The 16896-nt window shown below is 42.5% G+C and overlaps 1 protein-coding gene across 2 annotated transcripts in view; it reads right to left on the reverse strand.

Moving 5' to 3' along the window:
* The window catches only part of RAPGEF5 (Rap guanine nucleotide exchange factor 5), a 235203-nt gene that overhangs the window by 184747 nt on the left and 33560 nt on the right, over positions 1-16896 (reverse strand). For both annotated transcript variants that reach the window (XM_010804110.4, XM_005205289.5), the window contains exons 2-3: positions 7229-7279; positions 5464-5570 (exon numbers count right to left, since the gene is read on the reverse strand). In XM_010804110.4, the coding sequence (XP_010802412.2) occupies positions 5464-5570; positions 7229-7279 (158 nt within the window). The remainder of the gene's footprint in view (positions 1-5463; positions 5571-7228; positions 7280-16896) is intronic.

The following is a 16896-nucleotide window of genomic DNA, read 5'->3' on the forward strand; positions in this document are numbered from 1 at the left end:
AAAAATAAAGTATAAACATTTCTGCTGAGATATCTGAACAACTATTCTAGCTTTAGTTAAAATATCACTTTCTTGGGTAAAGATTTGAAAGTTACTCTGAGATCATTAAGGCAATTCTAAGTTGTACCAACTGTACAAATCCAGTTGCAGGTTAGCAGTAAGACAAAAGAAAGAGTAACAGTCAAATAAATGGATTTTTTTAAAACAATACAAGAAAACAGATTGCAACAAAACAGGCAATTAGATCAAACTGTCAATATTAACTTCTAATTCCATAGGACACTTTCATTAGTAAATCCTCAAAGTGTTAATTCCTCAACACCTCTATCAATTAGCCAGCATCTTTGGGCTTGTAAAGCACTTTTATCATCTTAATCCTCATTCTCCGAACAATGAGAATATGGCTCCTCATATGGCTCCTCAGCCTGTTCTGTCTGACACCACCTGGAAAGTGGCAGGATACAACAAAACATTTACTAAACAAACTAAACTTTCAAACTGCAAACGGTGACTAGACAGACGCACTGGCTTGTTTCCTCACAGGTGATCAGGAAGACGTTTCCCAGAGCAGGGCTTCCTATGACTGTGTTGAGTGGGAGTCATCTGGGAGACCTTGTTAACATGAGGATTCTGGTGCAGTGTGGCTGGGTACAGCCTCAGAGCCCTCATGTCTAATGGGCTGCCAGGTGGGACCCGGGACCCAGCCCTACCTTCTCAACCGGAAAGACTTGCTCTGTGTCGGAGGCGGGGAGGAGAGCGTGGTGGACAGGACTGAGTCGATTTGCTCAAACACGGTATAGCCATGACTGCTGTCATGTGTAGGTATTAATAATCAAGCTCCTGCTCTCAGAGTAAGCTACTGTTGCAGTTGTGCACAATCTCTTTCTACCCCCACCTGCAATTTATCATATTGTGTTTCGAATTGCTTTCGAAAATCCATTTGCACCAGGGAAAATATCACTGGGATAAAGACAGACACTATCACTAATACCACCAATTCACCAGCTCTGGAGATAGTGAAGGACAGGGAAGGCTGATGTGCTGCCGTCCACAGGGCCGCAAAGAGTCGCACCCGACTTGGCAACTGAACAACAATACAAAATGAGGTGAGTGGCCACTGCAGTTAACCAACAACCTCCTTGACTTGTGGACCAGGTCAGCAACAATCCACTTTAAATCCCTGAATCGACAGGACTTCGAGGAGGGTGGTGGAGAAATCAGAGATGCATGGAAGGGAGGAGTGTGAACACCCACGGCAGTTCTTACTCCCCACCTATCTTCAGTCTTGTACTGAATCCAGAAGTTGTTCTGAGTACACAGAGACCTCACCAATGCTGCAATGCTAGATAGGAACATTATGATATGGAGGTGATGGCTCCAAGGTCAATGTGATTGCCACAGCAAATAAGAACTTTACTAATCTCTGAGGGCGAATACTTGGTTTTTCTTGGCCTCCTTCTGTCTCCAGTTACAGTTTTAGTCATCAGTTCATAGCAGTACAGGCAGACTCTCATCTCATTCAATGGGACAGTGGTATTTAGAGACTTACATGAAGGCTCAAAAAAAGTAGTATGATTTTTCCTATACTACCAAATGAATGGAAAACATCAAAACTGTGCAAGTAATTCTCATGTGGTACTCTGCCTCAATTTACCACCAGACAAATGAAAATGACTCAGCCTCAGTTCAGTTCAGTTGCTCAGTTGTGTCCGACTCTTTGCGACCCCATGAATCGCAGCACGCCAGGCCTCCCTGTCCATCATCAACTCCCAGAGTTCACTCAGACTCATGTCCATTGAGTCAGTGATGCCATCCAGCCATCTCATCCTCTGTCGTCCCCTTCTCCTCCTGCCCCCAATCCCTCCCAGCATCAGAGTCTTTTCCAATGAGTCAACTCTTCACATGAGGTGGCCAAAGTACTGGAGTTTCAGCTTCAGCATCATTCCTTCCAAAGAAATCCCAGGGCTGATCTCCTTCAGAATGGACTGGTTGGATCTCCTTGCAGTCCAAGGGACTCTCAAGAGTCTTCTCCAACACCACAGGTCAAATGCATCAATTCTTCGGCGCTCAGCTTTCTTCACAGTCCAACTCTCACATTCATACATGACCACAGGAAAAACCATAGCCTTGACTAGACAGACCTTTGTTGGCAAAGTAATGTCTCTGCTTTTCAATATGCTATCTAGGTTGGTCATAACTTTCCTTCCAAGGAGTAAGCATCTTTTAATTTCATGGCTGCAGTCACCATCTGTAGTGATTTTGGAGCCCAGAAAAATAAAGTCTGACACTGTTTCCACTGTTTCCCCATCTATTTCCCATGAAGTGATGGGACCGGATGCCATCATCTTCGTTTTCTGAATGTTGAGCTTTAAGCCAACTTTTTCACTCTCCACTTTCACTTTCATCAAGAGGCTTTTGAGTTCCTCTTCACTTTCTGCCATAAGGGTGGTGTCATCTGCATATCTAAGGTTATTGATGTTTCTCCCGGCAATCTTGATTCCAGCTTGTGCTTCTTCCAGCCCAGCATTTCTCATGATGTACTCTGCATAGAAGTTAAATAAGCAGGGTGACAATATACAGCCTTGACGTACTCCTTTTCCTATTTGGAACCAGTCTTGTTGTTCCATGTCCAGTTTTAACTGTTGCTTCCTGACCTGCATACAGGTTTCTCAAGAGGCAGGTCAGGTGGTCTGGTATTCCCATCTCTTTCAGAATTTTCCACAGTTTATTGTGATCCACACAGTCAAAGGCTTTGGCATAGTCAATAAAGCAGAAATAGATGTTTTTCTGGAACTCTCTTGCTTTTTCAATGATCCAGCGGATGTTGGCAATTTGATGTTATCGTATTAGCACTTTGTCTCTAAACCCAGAGCATTAATCAGTCCTTAGACTTTCGCCACATTCTACTCTCAATAAACACAAAGTGTGCTCTTGCTTGGATGGGTGGTTCTTTTCCATGAACCTGATTAATGTACATCTTCCAATTCTTTCTCAGTCTATATCCAATCAGGAACAAAACTGAGAGCAAGGACCAGTCCTACAGACAGCCTTATGCAGGAGCGAAAATGAATCCTATGAGTCTGCTCACAACTAGGCCCCAAGACTGACATAAGCAGACCTCGTTTTATTGCACTTTACTTTGCTGTCCTTTACAGATATTATGTTACAAACTGAAGGCTTGTGGCAAGCTAAATATAGCAAGGCTATCAGTGCCATTTTTGCAACGGGATTTGCTCACTTTGTGTCTCTGTTTTTGGTACTTCTCACAACATTTCAAACCCTCCACTAACAAAAAGATGATGACTTGCTGAAGACTCAGATGATGGTTAGCAAGTTTTAGCAATAAAGTATCTTTTAAATTAAGGAACGAATATTATTTTTAGACATAATGCAATTGTACACTTAATAGACTACAGTATAACAACTGTTACATGCCCTGGGAAACACAGTAGTCCATGTGACCCATTTTACTGTGCTCCTCATTGCCCTGGGGTAGTCTGGAACCAAACCCACAGTACCTCTGAGGTATGCTTGTGCAGGCAGTTTTAGTTTTTAAGAAAAAAAAATTAGACTTGTCTACAGTTGATACTATCATCTATTAAAGAAACAAAAAAGAGAGAGAGAGATTTTACATGAAGTAGAGAAGGCACTGGTGACCCACTCCAGTACTCTTGCCTGGAAACTCCCATGGACGGAGGAGCCTGGCGGGCTGCAGTCCATGGGGTCGCTAAGAGTCGGACACGACTGAGCAACTTCACTTTCACTTCTCACTTTCATGCAGTGGAGAAGGAAATGGCAACCCACTCCAGTGTTCTTGCCTGGAGAATCCCAGGGACGGAGGAGCCTGGTGGGCTGCCGTCTATGGGGTCGCACAGAGTTGGACACGACTGACGCGACTTAGCAGCAGCAGCAGCAGTGCAACTATACTCACAGCTCCTATCCCAGCCACATGTTGCAACCACTTGACCTGGGCCCTAAGCTAGTAATTTTCAGACTTAGGGGCTTGAATTCGTTATGGGAGGAAGTGGGTGGAGTGATCCGGGAGCTTTTTAAAGAGATTCACAATTCTATATATACAAAAACACTGTTTCTCAACAGAATAAATCATGTCTAACCTATGTGGAAGGTGTCAAAACCTACATAGATACTAGTAAGATTAATTAAACATGGGATTTTAAAGTGTTAATTCATTGTAGTTCTCTCATCTCCACTATGTAGTTGCTCAGTGGTGCCTAAGATTACAGATCCTGCCAAGTTTTTTATTAGAAACAAGTTGTCGGCCTAGGACAGTTACTGATAGGGATGGGACATGAAGACATCATCTGGGGTGTGAAAACCTCCTAGATCTTGCTGTAGATAGCAGACACATAGGTATGTGTCATAATTAAAAATTCATCCATCAGTACCCTTAGATTTGTGCATTTTACTGTATGTAAACTATGCCTCAATAGAAAATGGGGGGTCTTCTTACTCAAACAGGTTAGGAAGCACTCTCCCCCCAAATCTAGGCCATGATGAAATTTTTCCCATCTGTGGCAAGTGGAAAAAAAAGAAAATACCATAAGGAGATGGTGATAAAGCTAAACTTAGTTAACTCAAAGAAACGTCTTTATTCTGAGAACCTTTCCTACTTTTTTTTGGCATCATTTGTTCTGAGTGTTCTTTCCTGTTCTTCATGGTATTGTAATCTCATCTCTGCAAGAACAAATAATGATAATAAATGATAGTGGTTCTTTCTCTGTTTATTTTTGTAGTTTTAGTATTGTTTGCTGTGGCTTAATACCTTTACTTGGAAAAATATTCATAAAAAGCTGGTCATTCACTTTTGTTATTTCTTTAAATCGCTCCATGAAATGAAGACATGTGCCCTGAACTTTCTCCGTGACCATCTTCTTGGTCCAGATGTACTTTAAGCTGACCATATGCCCATCCGTTTACTCTAACACCTCCACCCTTATTCACCTGCCAAGGCAAAGAAGTGCCATCCCTATGCCCACCTGGCCCTCCCCAACCCCGAAGCTCCTGAAGGGGCAGCTCACTCCCCCCTGGAGAGTCAGAGTAGTGGCGCTCTCCCCCAGGGACCTCCAAAGGATCCTCACAGAGCTCTGATGGAGGGGACCTGTATTTACAGAAGGCCCAGCACAGCACACACCCAATAAAAACATTATATAACATCACATCTTTGAGGAAGCAGAGCAGACTCTCAGGAGCCCATGCACACCTGCAGCTGAGCATTCCTCACCTGATCTTCAGACCAGGAGTCCAGCTGTCCAACACTCAGCTCGTTTAATTAAGAGAGAAGTCACCACCAATCTCCCAAGCAGACACTTCAAACCCAGCAACCCTCCTACTCCTCATAATAGCCCATCTCTCTGTGATCAAGGTTATGACTTTAACACGTTTTCAGTTTTTTTTTTTTTTCTCAAGGAGAATTTCTGACAAGGTGTTAGGAAACTGTGTTACCTATAAAACCCCTTGAGGTTCGCTCTGTCCTTTATCAGGTCAGCTGCCTGAACGATGATAATATTCCGCAATGCTCTTCCTGCACAAGAAGAATTCTCCCCATAAATCTACATAGAAAAGACAAAAGATTCACTGAGAATTCAGAACAACAATGTGACAATTTGTGAGCTGCCAATGACACACTATACAGAAAAATTACGGCCAAGTCCCTAAGCTTAAAACACTTATATCTTACATACATAGCTAAGATAATAGCTACGTAAGTACCTATTCTATTTATTTTTGCTGTTGGACCATTTAAGCTATTAGGCTATAACAACTACTTTCCAAATGCTAAACTGCTTTAACTGTAAATAATTTCCTTTTACACAAAATTTCCAGGGCAAAATACCTGTTTTTTTTCTTTATATACAATGTGTCTATCAATACAGCAAACTGAAGAACATTTTTATATGAATTCTCCCATATTGATAATACAAACATATAAACATGTTGGAAGATGGGAAAATTAAATTTTTTCCTATCTAGTGAGCATCTCGCACCATGATATAATTTGATACCAGGCTGCTGTCTGCTTTGCTTTTAAGCTTCACTCAACTGCAAAGTTCATAGTTAATTCCAAGCATCCTGGGTTCATCTACTTCATGATTGCATCTAGCAGATAAAAATTTCACATAACTTCTTCTTTTAATCTTCTGATTTGCCTGTATGCATCTCTGAATCTTGGAGGATGAAGGAGGGTATCCCTTAGATCTGGAGAAGTCTATGTTCCACTTTATAAACTACCCCCTTTCTCTGTAACTGGCTGCTTCATCCACAGGGCAATGTTGCCTCACAAAGGAAATGAAATGAACTCTCTTCCTAAGTAAAGGCTCATGAAAATGAAGATATATTGAGGGTGCATGCTTACATCTGTTCACTTGTTTCTTGCTGAACTCTTTTTGCACCCACAAAGTTTTGACAGAATATTTTTATCTTTTCCCAAGGCAAACAATTGATAATATATTGACTATAACTTAATCCTGAACACTCCAATCCCATCCTTATACTCCCTTAATTTTATCCTTAATACTATCACCTCCTAAACACAACCTAATGAGAAGATGAGAAGGACAGGAAGTGATTTTATTTTTAACATGCTAGACCCATTAAAAAAAAATACTTAGGCCAGCCAACAACTACCTGACTAATCCTGACCCTGAGTCATTCAAAACACGGAGCAGCGGTCAGCCCCACTCTAGATGCTGGGGACGCAGTGGTGGGCAAGACCAAAGGTTCTGTCCTCACAGAGCTCACAGTCTCCTATCTTTCTAAAATACACAACCCTGTCAGCCGAGTTTTTAACAACACAATGAAGGCAGCCCCACCTTGTCTCGGTAAGTATCCAGGGACCTTCTACGATTAGATACCTATAAATAATCCCCCTTTTCACAAAGTTTTCAGAGTAAAACATCCCTTATTTTTTAAATACAGCATTTCTATCATTCAGCAAATAGAAAATATTTCTATTATATACGAACTCTACCATATTCATAACACATTCATGTAAAGGACTTGGAAAGTGGGGGAAGTTTTTTTCCCTTATTTAGTGAACATCTTTCTACATGACAGTTATCAGAACAGTCCAAACACCTTTGGCCATGTCGTTCCACGTGAAGGAGACGGCGTGATCAGGAGCAAAGGGCAGACTTCTAACTAGCAAGTACTACACCGGGATTTGTGAACTATTATTTCCGAGATGCTGTAAGGCAGAAAAGAATCATACCTGGGATGGAGTATGTTCGAGGTATGGATTGGAAATTCTTCTTGATAGAGTCTATTTGGAAGGAAAGAAAAGGGAAAAATTAGAACCAGTTTTGTGGTACGACTGTACCATTAAGACACAATACATGCAACCGTGGGAAGTCCAGGAATTGTCCAAGCCAAAAAACGTCAATGGCCACAGAGGATTAACATCTTTATTCTCATTCAAGGTAAATATCTGGTCAACATTCACTCCAATGGGACAGGATATGCTATCGGAATGGCTTCCATGGCTTTAAAAACTGCAACAGAACAACGGGTGTTTGTGTCTGTGTTGCTTTATTCTCAACATGATTTTGATACCACTTCGCCTTTCCCTTCCGTTTTCCCTTTCATCGGTCTAATTCCAGCTCTCATCCGTGCACCCCTAGACTGCTGTTTCAGCCTCTCAATGGATTTCCCCAGGCTCCCATCATACCCTCTCAGGCCATCCTGCAAACCTCAGGTGAACAAAAGTCCCTGTGTAGCCCCCTCAACTGAGGGTGGGTCTCTCCTTGCTTACAGGAGTCAGTGAAAAACCCCTGCCTGCCCTTCTGGGCCCACCAGAGTTGGCCTCCAGATTTCTAGTATTTTCCCTCTACCTCCCCACATGGCTTCTGTGATTCAACATAAAATCCACTTATCAGAAGAACCTACAACACATACCTGCCTCTGCTCATACCCTTCTCCACATCAGAAAGCCCTCACCTTCCCTGACATGGCCCTGAACCCCAGTGAAGCCCAGGTCTGTGCAGTCACCTGCTGGGTGAGGCTCCGTCCCCCTCCACTGGGATCTGTCCCTCTGTGGAGCTCCTTGTTTCTGACTATTTCTGGGGCAGCTCCCGGGTGCTCTGCCTTACTGGCTGGCCTTCCACATGTGCATTTGCCCAACTAATCCATAAGCTCCTTGAGGGAGAGCTGGCAGCTTATCCGTCTTTGCTTTCACAGGCTTTAGCACACAGCTGTGCACCAAAGTGTTGAACTTTTCTATTATTGCAGATTATTTATATCTCTGTATCAACTGAGTATTTGCTGAATGATTTGAATTGTAGGAGCTAATTTTTCCTACCTAACAATCCACTAAGCGGCCCCATCACCCACATGTGTTTAAGCACAATAGAAAACTATTATGTTTTCCTGTTGCCGTTTAGGAAAAAGAACAGAGAAACGAACATTTACTGAGCTCCCAACCCTATGTTTAAAAGTTCTTTACACTTCTATTCTGAAGCTTGCTATCTTTTGAGATCCCATAGTTTTTTGTCTGCCTCCTCCACTTCTTAGACTCACTTACAGAACATTCCCTGCCACTCAGGGCCTTCCAGCCTCTGAAACTTCTACCAGACTTGATGGCAGAATTTCCCTCTGGCCCACTCCACACAGCTCCCATATTACTTATCTTCTAATTAAACCGAAATAAATATATGGACTCTGTATCCAGAAACGTCAGTTGGTACTCTGCCAAAGACTTGCAATGGCTCCCCACCCCCACCCTAGAAATTGTTTCAGGCAGTTCAGTGCAGTGGCTCAGTCATGTCCGACTCTCTGCGACCCCATGGACTGCAGCCCGCCAGGCTTCCCTGTCCATCACCAATTCCTGGAGCTTGCGCAAACTCATGTCCATCGAGTGGGTGCTGCCAAACAATCCAGAAATTGTTTAAGGTAGGCCATTTTTAATTTTTTTACGAATAATTTTATTTATTTACTTATTTTTGGCTGTGCTGGTTCTTGACTGTTGCGAGGGTTTTTCTCTAGTTGCAGCGAGCGGGGGCTACTGTGTAGTTGTGTGCCCGGGTTTCTCATTTCAGTGGCTTTTCCTGCTGCAGAACAGAAGCTCTAGGGTGTGCACGGTTCAGTAGCTGCGGCTCCCGGGCTCTAGAGCACAGGCTCAATAGCTGTGGCGCACAGGCGTAGATGCTTCGGGGTATATGGGACCTTCCCGCACAACCAGGGGTCAAACCTGTGTCTTCTGCATTAGTAAGTGGATTCTTTACCACTGAACCACTCAGGGAAGCCCCAGACAGGCCATTTTTAATTATCATGTATTAAAATAAAATATCCACTCCCCCTTCTGGTCTAGTCTATACACATTCCCAACTGGCCCTTCCTAGGCCTTTTGACATCTGAGCCTAAGCATTTGTACTCACTCACTGAAATACTGAACAGTGTGAAATTTGCAGCTACACCAGATTTATAATTTGAAGATGAATCATCATAATAAGTGATTTTTCCCCCTAAACAGCCTTTTAAAAGTCAATATGGCAGGCCATAACTGACAATCTTTATTACTCATCTAATTGCCTAAATCAGCTCAGAAAAGCAACTACGTCACATGATCTAGTTAAAAAGAAGGCTTCCAGGTAGAAACAAGCTCTGAAGACTTAGGTGGGGGCACTTCCACAAAAGAAAGCAAACGGCTTCCTTTCTCTCTGCTGCCAGCCCCAATCTGGCTGTCTTGACACTAGTGTTATACTTGCACAATTCCATTTCACAGAAACTTCCCCTGTGGGTGGCTTGTTACAAAAGATTGGTAAGGTGAGCCAATAAAGCCATGGGATCCTTCCATGCCGACTAGACAACAGTGTTAGATGAGCTCCCAGCCCACAGGGAATCGATCAGGAACTGCCTTTGACGGCACACAATGCCTAGATTTGTTGTCAGAAACGCCTCAGGAGCCTGCTCTCGACTCGTCCCCAGGGAGCTGTGTTTCCTAAATGTTCCAGACAGCAGCTCTCAAACAGTACCAGAAAGGACTGATTTGTTCAGCTGAAAATAACTACCATAAGCCTGTACTTTTTTTTTTTTTTTTTTGAGACCACTTTATGACTAAAAATTGCAAGTGCCAAAGACATATTAAAAAAGAACATGGAGGAACTGACCATCCATCAGCCCATTTTTTCACAGACCTTGTGAAAGGACTGTCATGGAGTTTTACTGGGAGAATGCCATGGGCCAACTTACAGGACTCCAAGAATCACTGCTCTAAAGCCCCTCACGAACTTTCCCTCCCAGCCGTTCCCTGAAAGAGCAGCACAAGAAACACTGACAATGCGCCTTCTCCACTCAACCTTCTTTCCATGGTACCCAATACTCAGCTGTTCTCATTCCACCCTGGACTCCCTCAGTTTTGTTTCTCCTCTCAGCATTTCTGAGCCTCATCTCACCACTCCTGTGGCGACTGGCTTTCCTTACGCTCCTTATGAAGCACCTATTGAGCTCCTATTCTGGCAACATGGGAGCTCCAGAAACAGACATGTGAACAAGATACCATCCTCTAATTTAGAGATCAATTTACTGAAAGACACAGGATCTCAAGAACACTTTAAACCCATAAGAGGTCTCTTTCTTCTTCCCAATTTCCCGTCAATTTTCTCTGTAATCTTGGGTGGCTGGTCCAATTGATGAAGGGTCCTCTTCTCAGTGGTTCTCACCATGATATCTCAAATAGAATGCCCAGATGAGATGATTCTTTTCTCCCCTTTATCTCCAATTTCCTAGAATTACTTAAGGTAGATGCAATGAGTCTTTTACACAGGACTTTATACAGACCACAGAGAGAAGACTAGTAACAATACAAATGAAATTAGACTTTAATTCAAATTTCTTCTCCTTTCCAATTTAATGAACCATAAAAAATGATTCCCTAAATGATTCCATGCAAATCCCATATTTTAAGACATGTGTTAGAAAATTGCAACCCTTTACTATTCATAAATGAACTTCCAGGAAAAAAAAAAATGGCATAGCTCAGAAGGATAACTGGAAAGCAATCATGTATTATTTCTATTTTTTTCTAAGTTAAGTGCCCACTAAAGTTAAACTAGAATAGTCTGTGAGGCTGGGTCTAAATTAAACATTTTAGCAACACTGGACTTAACGCACATTTTTTAATCAGCTCTTAAAGGACATGTCTTAATGTCTTAATGTTCTTCTTGGATTGAATTTAAAAACTTAGGCTACAAGGGGAGAGAGAAATGAAAAGAAAAAGACTGAATCACTTCAATCACCACAGAAGTATGACCTGATCTATTACAAACAGGAACCAACAAGAACTACCCAATGTGTTGATAAATTAAGACTTCAGCTCACACACAACTTCTGTCATCTTCAGCCACTGTCCTCTACCCATTCTGGCTGACAAAGTAGAAATGAAGATGTTAAAACGGGTAAGTATACTTAGAAGTCAAAAGTTCCATAAGCAACTAGAGGACGCATGAGTTAGGAGACTAGGGACTACAATAACAGAGGCTGTGCAGTAGAGTTCCAAGACCTGGGGTGGGGGTCCTTTTAAGTCCCAGCATACCTGTGCATCTCAAGCAAAGCTTGATTCAGGTAAAAAGGACAGAACCCCACCCAGCCAGGATGCTGGCTTAAGAAGGACAAGGCCATCACAAGTTCAGCATAATGCAAACTGGAAACACGAGCCAAGTACTGATATGGAAGTGCAGGGCAGGGCACCCCAACTCTATCTGCAGATTCTGGTCCCAATTCAGGCCCAACCATCCCTCAGGGCTCCAAGGGACATGCTCCCAAAGTCAGTCACATCCACAAAGGCCATTTGTAAAGTATCTTCTCCATACACCCTGGCCAAACCAAAGTCAATGATGTTCTCAAAATTAGATTTTTCCACTGCCTTGTGATATAATAAGAAAACAGACTGAGAGGGAAGGTGGCAGAAATGCTTACTGAGCACCGCCTTTGTGCTTAAGCCCTTTCCCACGCTAGGAACTGCACCCACCTGTTCATACATCTATAGACAAGAGCCCTGAGGGTCAGAGAAATTAGGGAATTCACTTAAGGTCCCAGAGCTGGAAAGTTATACAGCCAGGGCTGGAAGAAAATTTTGACTGATTCCAAAGTCACCACTCTACTGTAACATGCTGCAGGTTACTAAATAATAAATGTGTTTGTACCGTGTGCTAGAGATTGTACTGATTATTTTACATGCAACATTCTGCTTAACTTTGGAAAAACTATGAGGTATTATTAATCTCATTTTGTAGATGGTAAAGCTAGACTTGAAGAGCTTAAGTTCACCCAAGTTCATGCAAGTCAAGCCTGTCTGTAGTTATTTCCCCATACATTTATAATGCAGAATATGCCAATTTAAGAATCACGTGACAAGCAAGCACATGTGACTGCATGAAGATGTCACAGACAGCTGGCTCTGCTAGATCCAGAGGCACTTAACCCTGGATGTAAATTAGAACCATCAGGGAACCTGAAGAAATAATCAGGAGGTCAGGTCCACAGAATTAGAGCCTATAGGAGTGCAGCCTGAATGGGTTTTTTTCCAAGCTCCTCAGGGTAGCTTGAATGCACTCTGGTTTGAGAAAAACTAAAAAAAACCAGTGGTTGAACTCGGTGATATGCAGCTCTCATCACCCACCTCCACTATTAAGCTAGGTGCACTCCTCAGCCATCTTCTGCCTCACATGCCCACCAGAGATCTAGACACAGCAGAGGTGCAGGCCATCCAAACAACAGCCCTGGGGTCTGTGTCTGAGCTTCTGACTCTGGTTCGTGTAGAACAAAGAGTCAGTGTTGCAGTAAATCGCACCCTGCACCTGTTCTTGTGGCGTGTGTTTTCTACCCGCCCCATCCCAGACGTAGCCCTAAGCCAAGGAGCCTCACGTCTGCGGAGCGGCATCCTACCTACACACCTGCTGGAAGGACAGCCCCCTTTTAATGGCATCTGTAGCATCAGACTTCATTTACATTTCCCACTATGGAAGGATTCTCTTCTAGTATAAACATGTTTGCCCCACTTAAAAGCCAAAGGAGAAAATTAAAGTGGGGCTTAGGAATACTTATAAATATTTCACAATCTTGCCTGCCTAGGGAGATAAATCAGCAGGAACCAGCAGCTTCTGGGAAAATATATACAATAGGTATCATGGAAACAAACCCCAAAATGTCATCAACTTGATTCTTTTCATTCCTTGGGAAAGTATCTTTCTGTTCATTGTGTGTACAAACAGCAGCATAACTGCTACAGGGTGGCTTCCTTGGTTAATACAGTCACTGAAAAGCCTTTACAATTTAGGAAGCAGGTCACTAAAGATTTGGGGTCAGCAGTTAAATTGGCAGCTTACTTATCCCCACTTGTCACTGAATTCCCTACCTGCAGTAACATCAACCCCCCCAGTCACACCTGGACTCCAAAATGAACGCCTTTCTCAGCAGCCAATGTGAAGAAGCTCCCACCTGCCCTATCTAGGACTTGAGCACAAAACAATGGAAGTATTGTTATACCAGCAGGATAAATACCCAGGAGTCCAAACTGATCTAAAGCCCTGAATAAACAAACGTGGGGCAGAGGGCACCGTGGGGAAACAGCTCTTCCTTCCAGAATTCTTTCAATTACTAAATGCAACGAGAAGAGGCAAAGAATACCACAATTAGGCAAAGAACACAGTGCTAAATGTTGCAGGCAAGATTCATCAATGGGTGCCAAAATGAGAGAACAAAAGTACGACTGAGATATAGGACAGCTGCATAGTGTCAAAGTGTTTCCCCACAAGCTATTAAGGAATAGAGGAAAGAATAGTAACTTTTCAGCGGAGCTTAGCAGATCCTTCTTAACTAAGTGATAAAAGTTATCACCAATCATGAGACTTGACATCACGTGCCTGCTATTAATAATATGATACCCTGAGAAAGACACTTTCGGGGTATTTTTTGTCAAAATGCATCCCATAATTTAATGAGAAACCATCACGCAACTCCAAGCTGAGGGATATTCTTCAATATAACTAGCTCGTACTCCGCAAAAATTGTCAAGGTAAGGAAAGACCAGGAAAAACAGAGCATCTATCCTGGATTGGAGGAGAACAAAGGAAACTGACAAGGAAAGACAATCGGATCCTAAGTGCCAGCCTGGACACGGATAAGGACCTCAGCAGGTCAGCTGGCACGAAGTGAATGAGGTCTATATTTGAGCTACTTGAGTGTCAATGCTGGTATTGACAAGTGCGCTGTGGTTACATAAAATGTTAACATTTGGGGAAGCTGGGTAATGGTTATAAGGCTTCGTCTGTAGTATTTATACATTTAAGTCTGAAATTATTCCAAAGTGAAATAAAAAATGTTTAAGTAATAGCCTCCTGCCTCCCCACAAACAAAGCCTCAAAAACCATTCAAATATTATTGAAAATACAGCCTCTATTTCTGTACTAAAAGTTGCTCTCTCCATAACATCATCATCCTGGGCTGCCCAGAATGACTGCCAAAAGAATGACTCTCCTTGCCCCCTGACCATTCTGGCCTCTAGCATCTTCACACAGATCGGATTAGCGTCCCTAAAACGTCTCCTTACATACTACTTCGTTATTAAAAGTAAAGTTGATTTTAAAACATTTATGCTCTTTATGCACTCACAGACAATATCCTAAGACTTTACCCAAGTGGCCAGTCTCTCAATGTCTACATAATCCTGGCTGCATGTCTCTTCTGCAAACTCCCCACTCTAGCCAGACAGCTGGTCCAATTTTCACTCTGCCAACAGTGTGCAATCTCACCTCCATGACCAAGCCCTTGCCACGACCTCTGACCTCTGTATATCTTTTTATTTCCACATTCTGCCCTTCCTTCAATCCACACAAACGCTGTGTAAAGCTCACCCAAGCCTTGAGCCTCCTGTGACCAATCTCTTTCACTAAACACTCTCAGTATTTGTCACTGATGTGTCTCCTGGCTCCATCTGCATATGTAGCTCAACTCTCCTCAACCAGCCTTGTAGACCCCCAGAGGGACTTCCACCTTCTGTCAATCTAGGATCTTCTACAGAGCACAGCAGAGGCCGGACAGCCAGTGGTGACTTCCTCCCACTGCCATATAACCTGGTGACCCAGACTCCCAGGCCAAAGAATAAGGCAGGATATCACTCCCTCAAAACCTATGAAACCCACCACCATCTCTGCCATCCTTCCCATCTTGCTTTCTCAAGTTGCTCAACTCTGTTGTAAGTGGTCGCATATGAAACACACACACACAAACACACACACATATATGAAACATACAAACATATACAGAGCATATTTTTAAACACCGAATAATAAATGTGCTTGCTTTAAAACTTAAAGATCCACTTGAATGCCAATTATTTCTTTGCTGTGGAAAAGACTTCAATAAGTTACTTTGTGTGGAGTCTTCAAGAGGTAATTTTTTTCACTTTTCCTTTCCTATACTACTGCCAAGTCAGAAATGTGCAAAAGAAACACACCTTGGAGTAGCCATCTTCTCTTTGTTAGCTCTGGAAATAAGTCAGTCTCTTTAATGTTCCTTGTTAATTTGTACAAAAGTTTTTGAAAGCTGCAAAAAGCAATACAGGTGACGATGTACAGTCCTCTGGCAGAAGGAAGACTTAGACACTAGATCGAGTTTTTATTTTTCAATTACTCACCCAAGCCATACAGAGCACCTCAGAAATACAGTAGCAGACAGGACACTGGGAGGTCTCCAGACCATTCCGCAGCCTTCATCTTAGTGATGTGAGGCAGGAGGGACCAGGGGCCACAGTCCAAACCCAGCTGCCGGGCTCGGTTCATGGCGTTACGGGAACACAGCTGTGTCCCACGTTTATATCCGGCCTCTGGCCATTTTCCCAACAAAAATATTTTTTACCTGGCCTTCTACAGGAAAAGTTTACCAATCCTGGTCTAAATTATCAAATTTTACAGAGTAGGAGGAGCTCTGTAATCTCCCTAGCAATATATTCCAGTAACCAGTTATCAGTAAGAATTTTTTTCATTTTGAACCAAATAATCTTTTGCTGCCATTTAAGATTATTTCCTTCAAAATTGTTTAAGACACATTTCCACCTTCACTGACATATTACATGAACACAAGAAATAGGTCAAAACAATTATTGGCTCCCAAGATGAAAACAAACAAAAGCAATTAGTTTCACTACTTTTAACTAGGAATTACTAATCTATATGGTAATACAGAATACGCCTTGTTTCAAACATTTGAATCTTGCACACAGTATCCTCTATGCCTGGAATCCCTTTCTTCTCATCTAAGTTTCCATACAGTTTATGCTGTTTCCATACAGTTTATAGTTGTCTGAGGAGGCCTTATAAAGAGCTGAGAAAGGAAGAGAAGTGAAAGGCAAAGGAGAAAAGGAAAGATATAAGCATCTGAATGCAGAGTTCCAAAGAATAACAAGGAGAGACAAGAAAGCCTTCCTAAGTGAACAATGCCAAGAAATAGAGGAAAACAATAGAATGGGAAAGATTAGAGATCTCTTCAAGAAAATTAGCGATACCAAGGGAACATTTCATGCAAAGACGGGCACAATAAAGGACAGAAACAGTATGGACCTAACAGAGGCAGAAGATACTAAGAAGAGGTGGCAAGAATACACAGAAGAACTATACAAAAAAGATCTTAATGACCCAGATAACCACAACTGTGTGATCACTCATCTAGAGCCAGACATTTTTGAGCGCAAAGTCAAGGGGGCCATAGGAAGCATCACTAGGAACAAAGCTAGTGCAGCTTTCACTAGCTTATGGAATTCCAGCTGAGCTATTTCAAGTCCTAAAAGAGGATGCTGTGAAAGTGCGGTACTCAGTATGTCAGCAAATTTGGAAAGCTCAGCAGTGGCCACAGGACTGGAAAAGGTCAGTTTTCATTCCAATACCAAAG

The sequence above is a fragment of the Bos taurus genome, chromosome 4 (genome assembly GCF_002263795.3).
Source record: "Bos taurus isolate L1 Dominette 01449 registration number 42190680 breed Hereford chromosome 4, ARS-UCD2.0, whole genome shotgun sequence".
NCBI lineage: Eukaryota > Metazoa > Chordata > Mammalia > Artiodactyla > Bovidae > Bos > Bos taurus.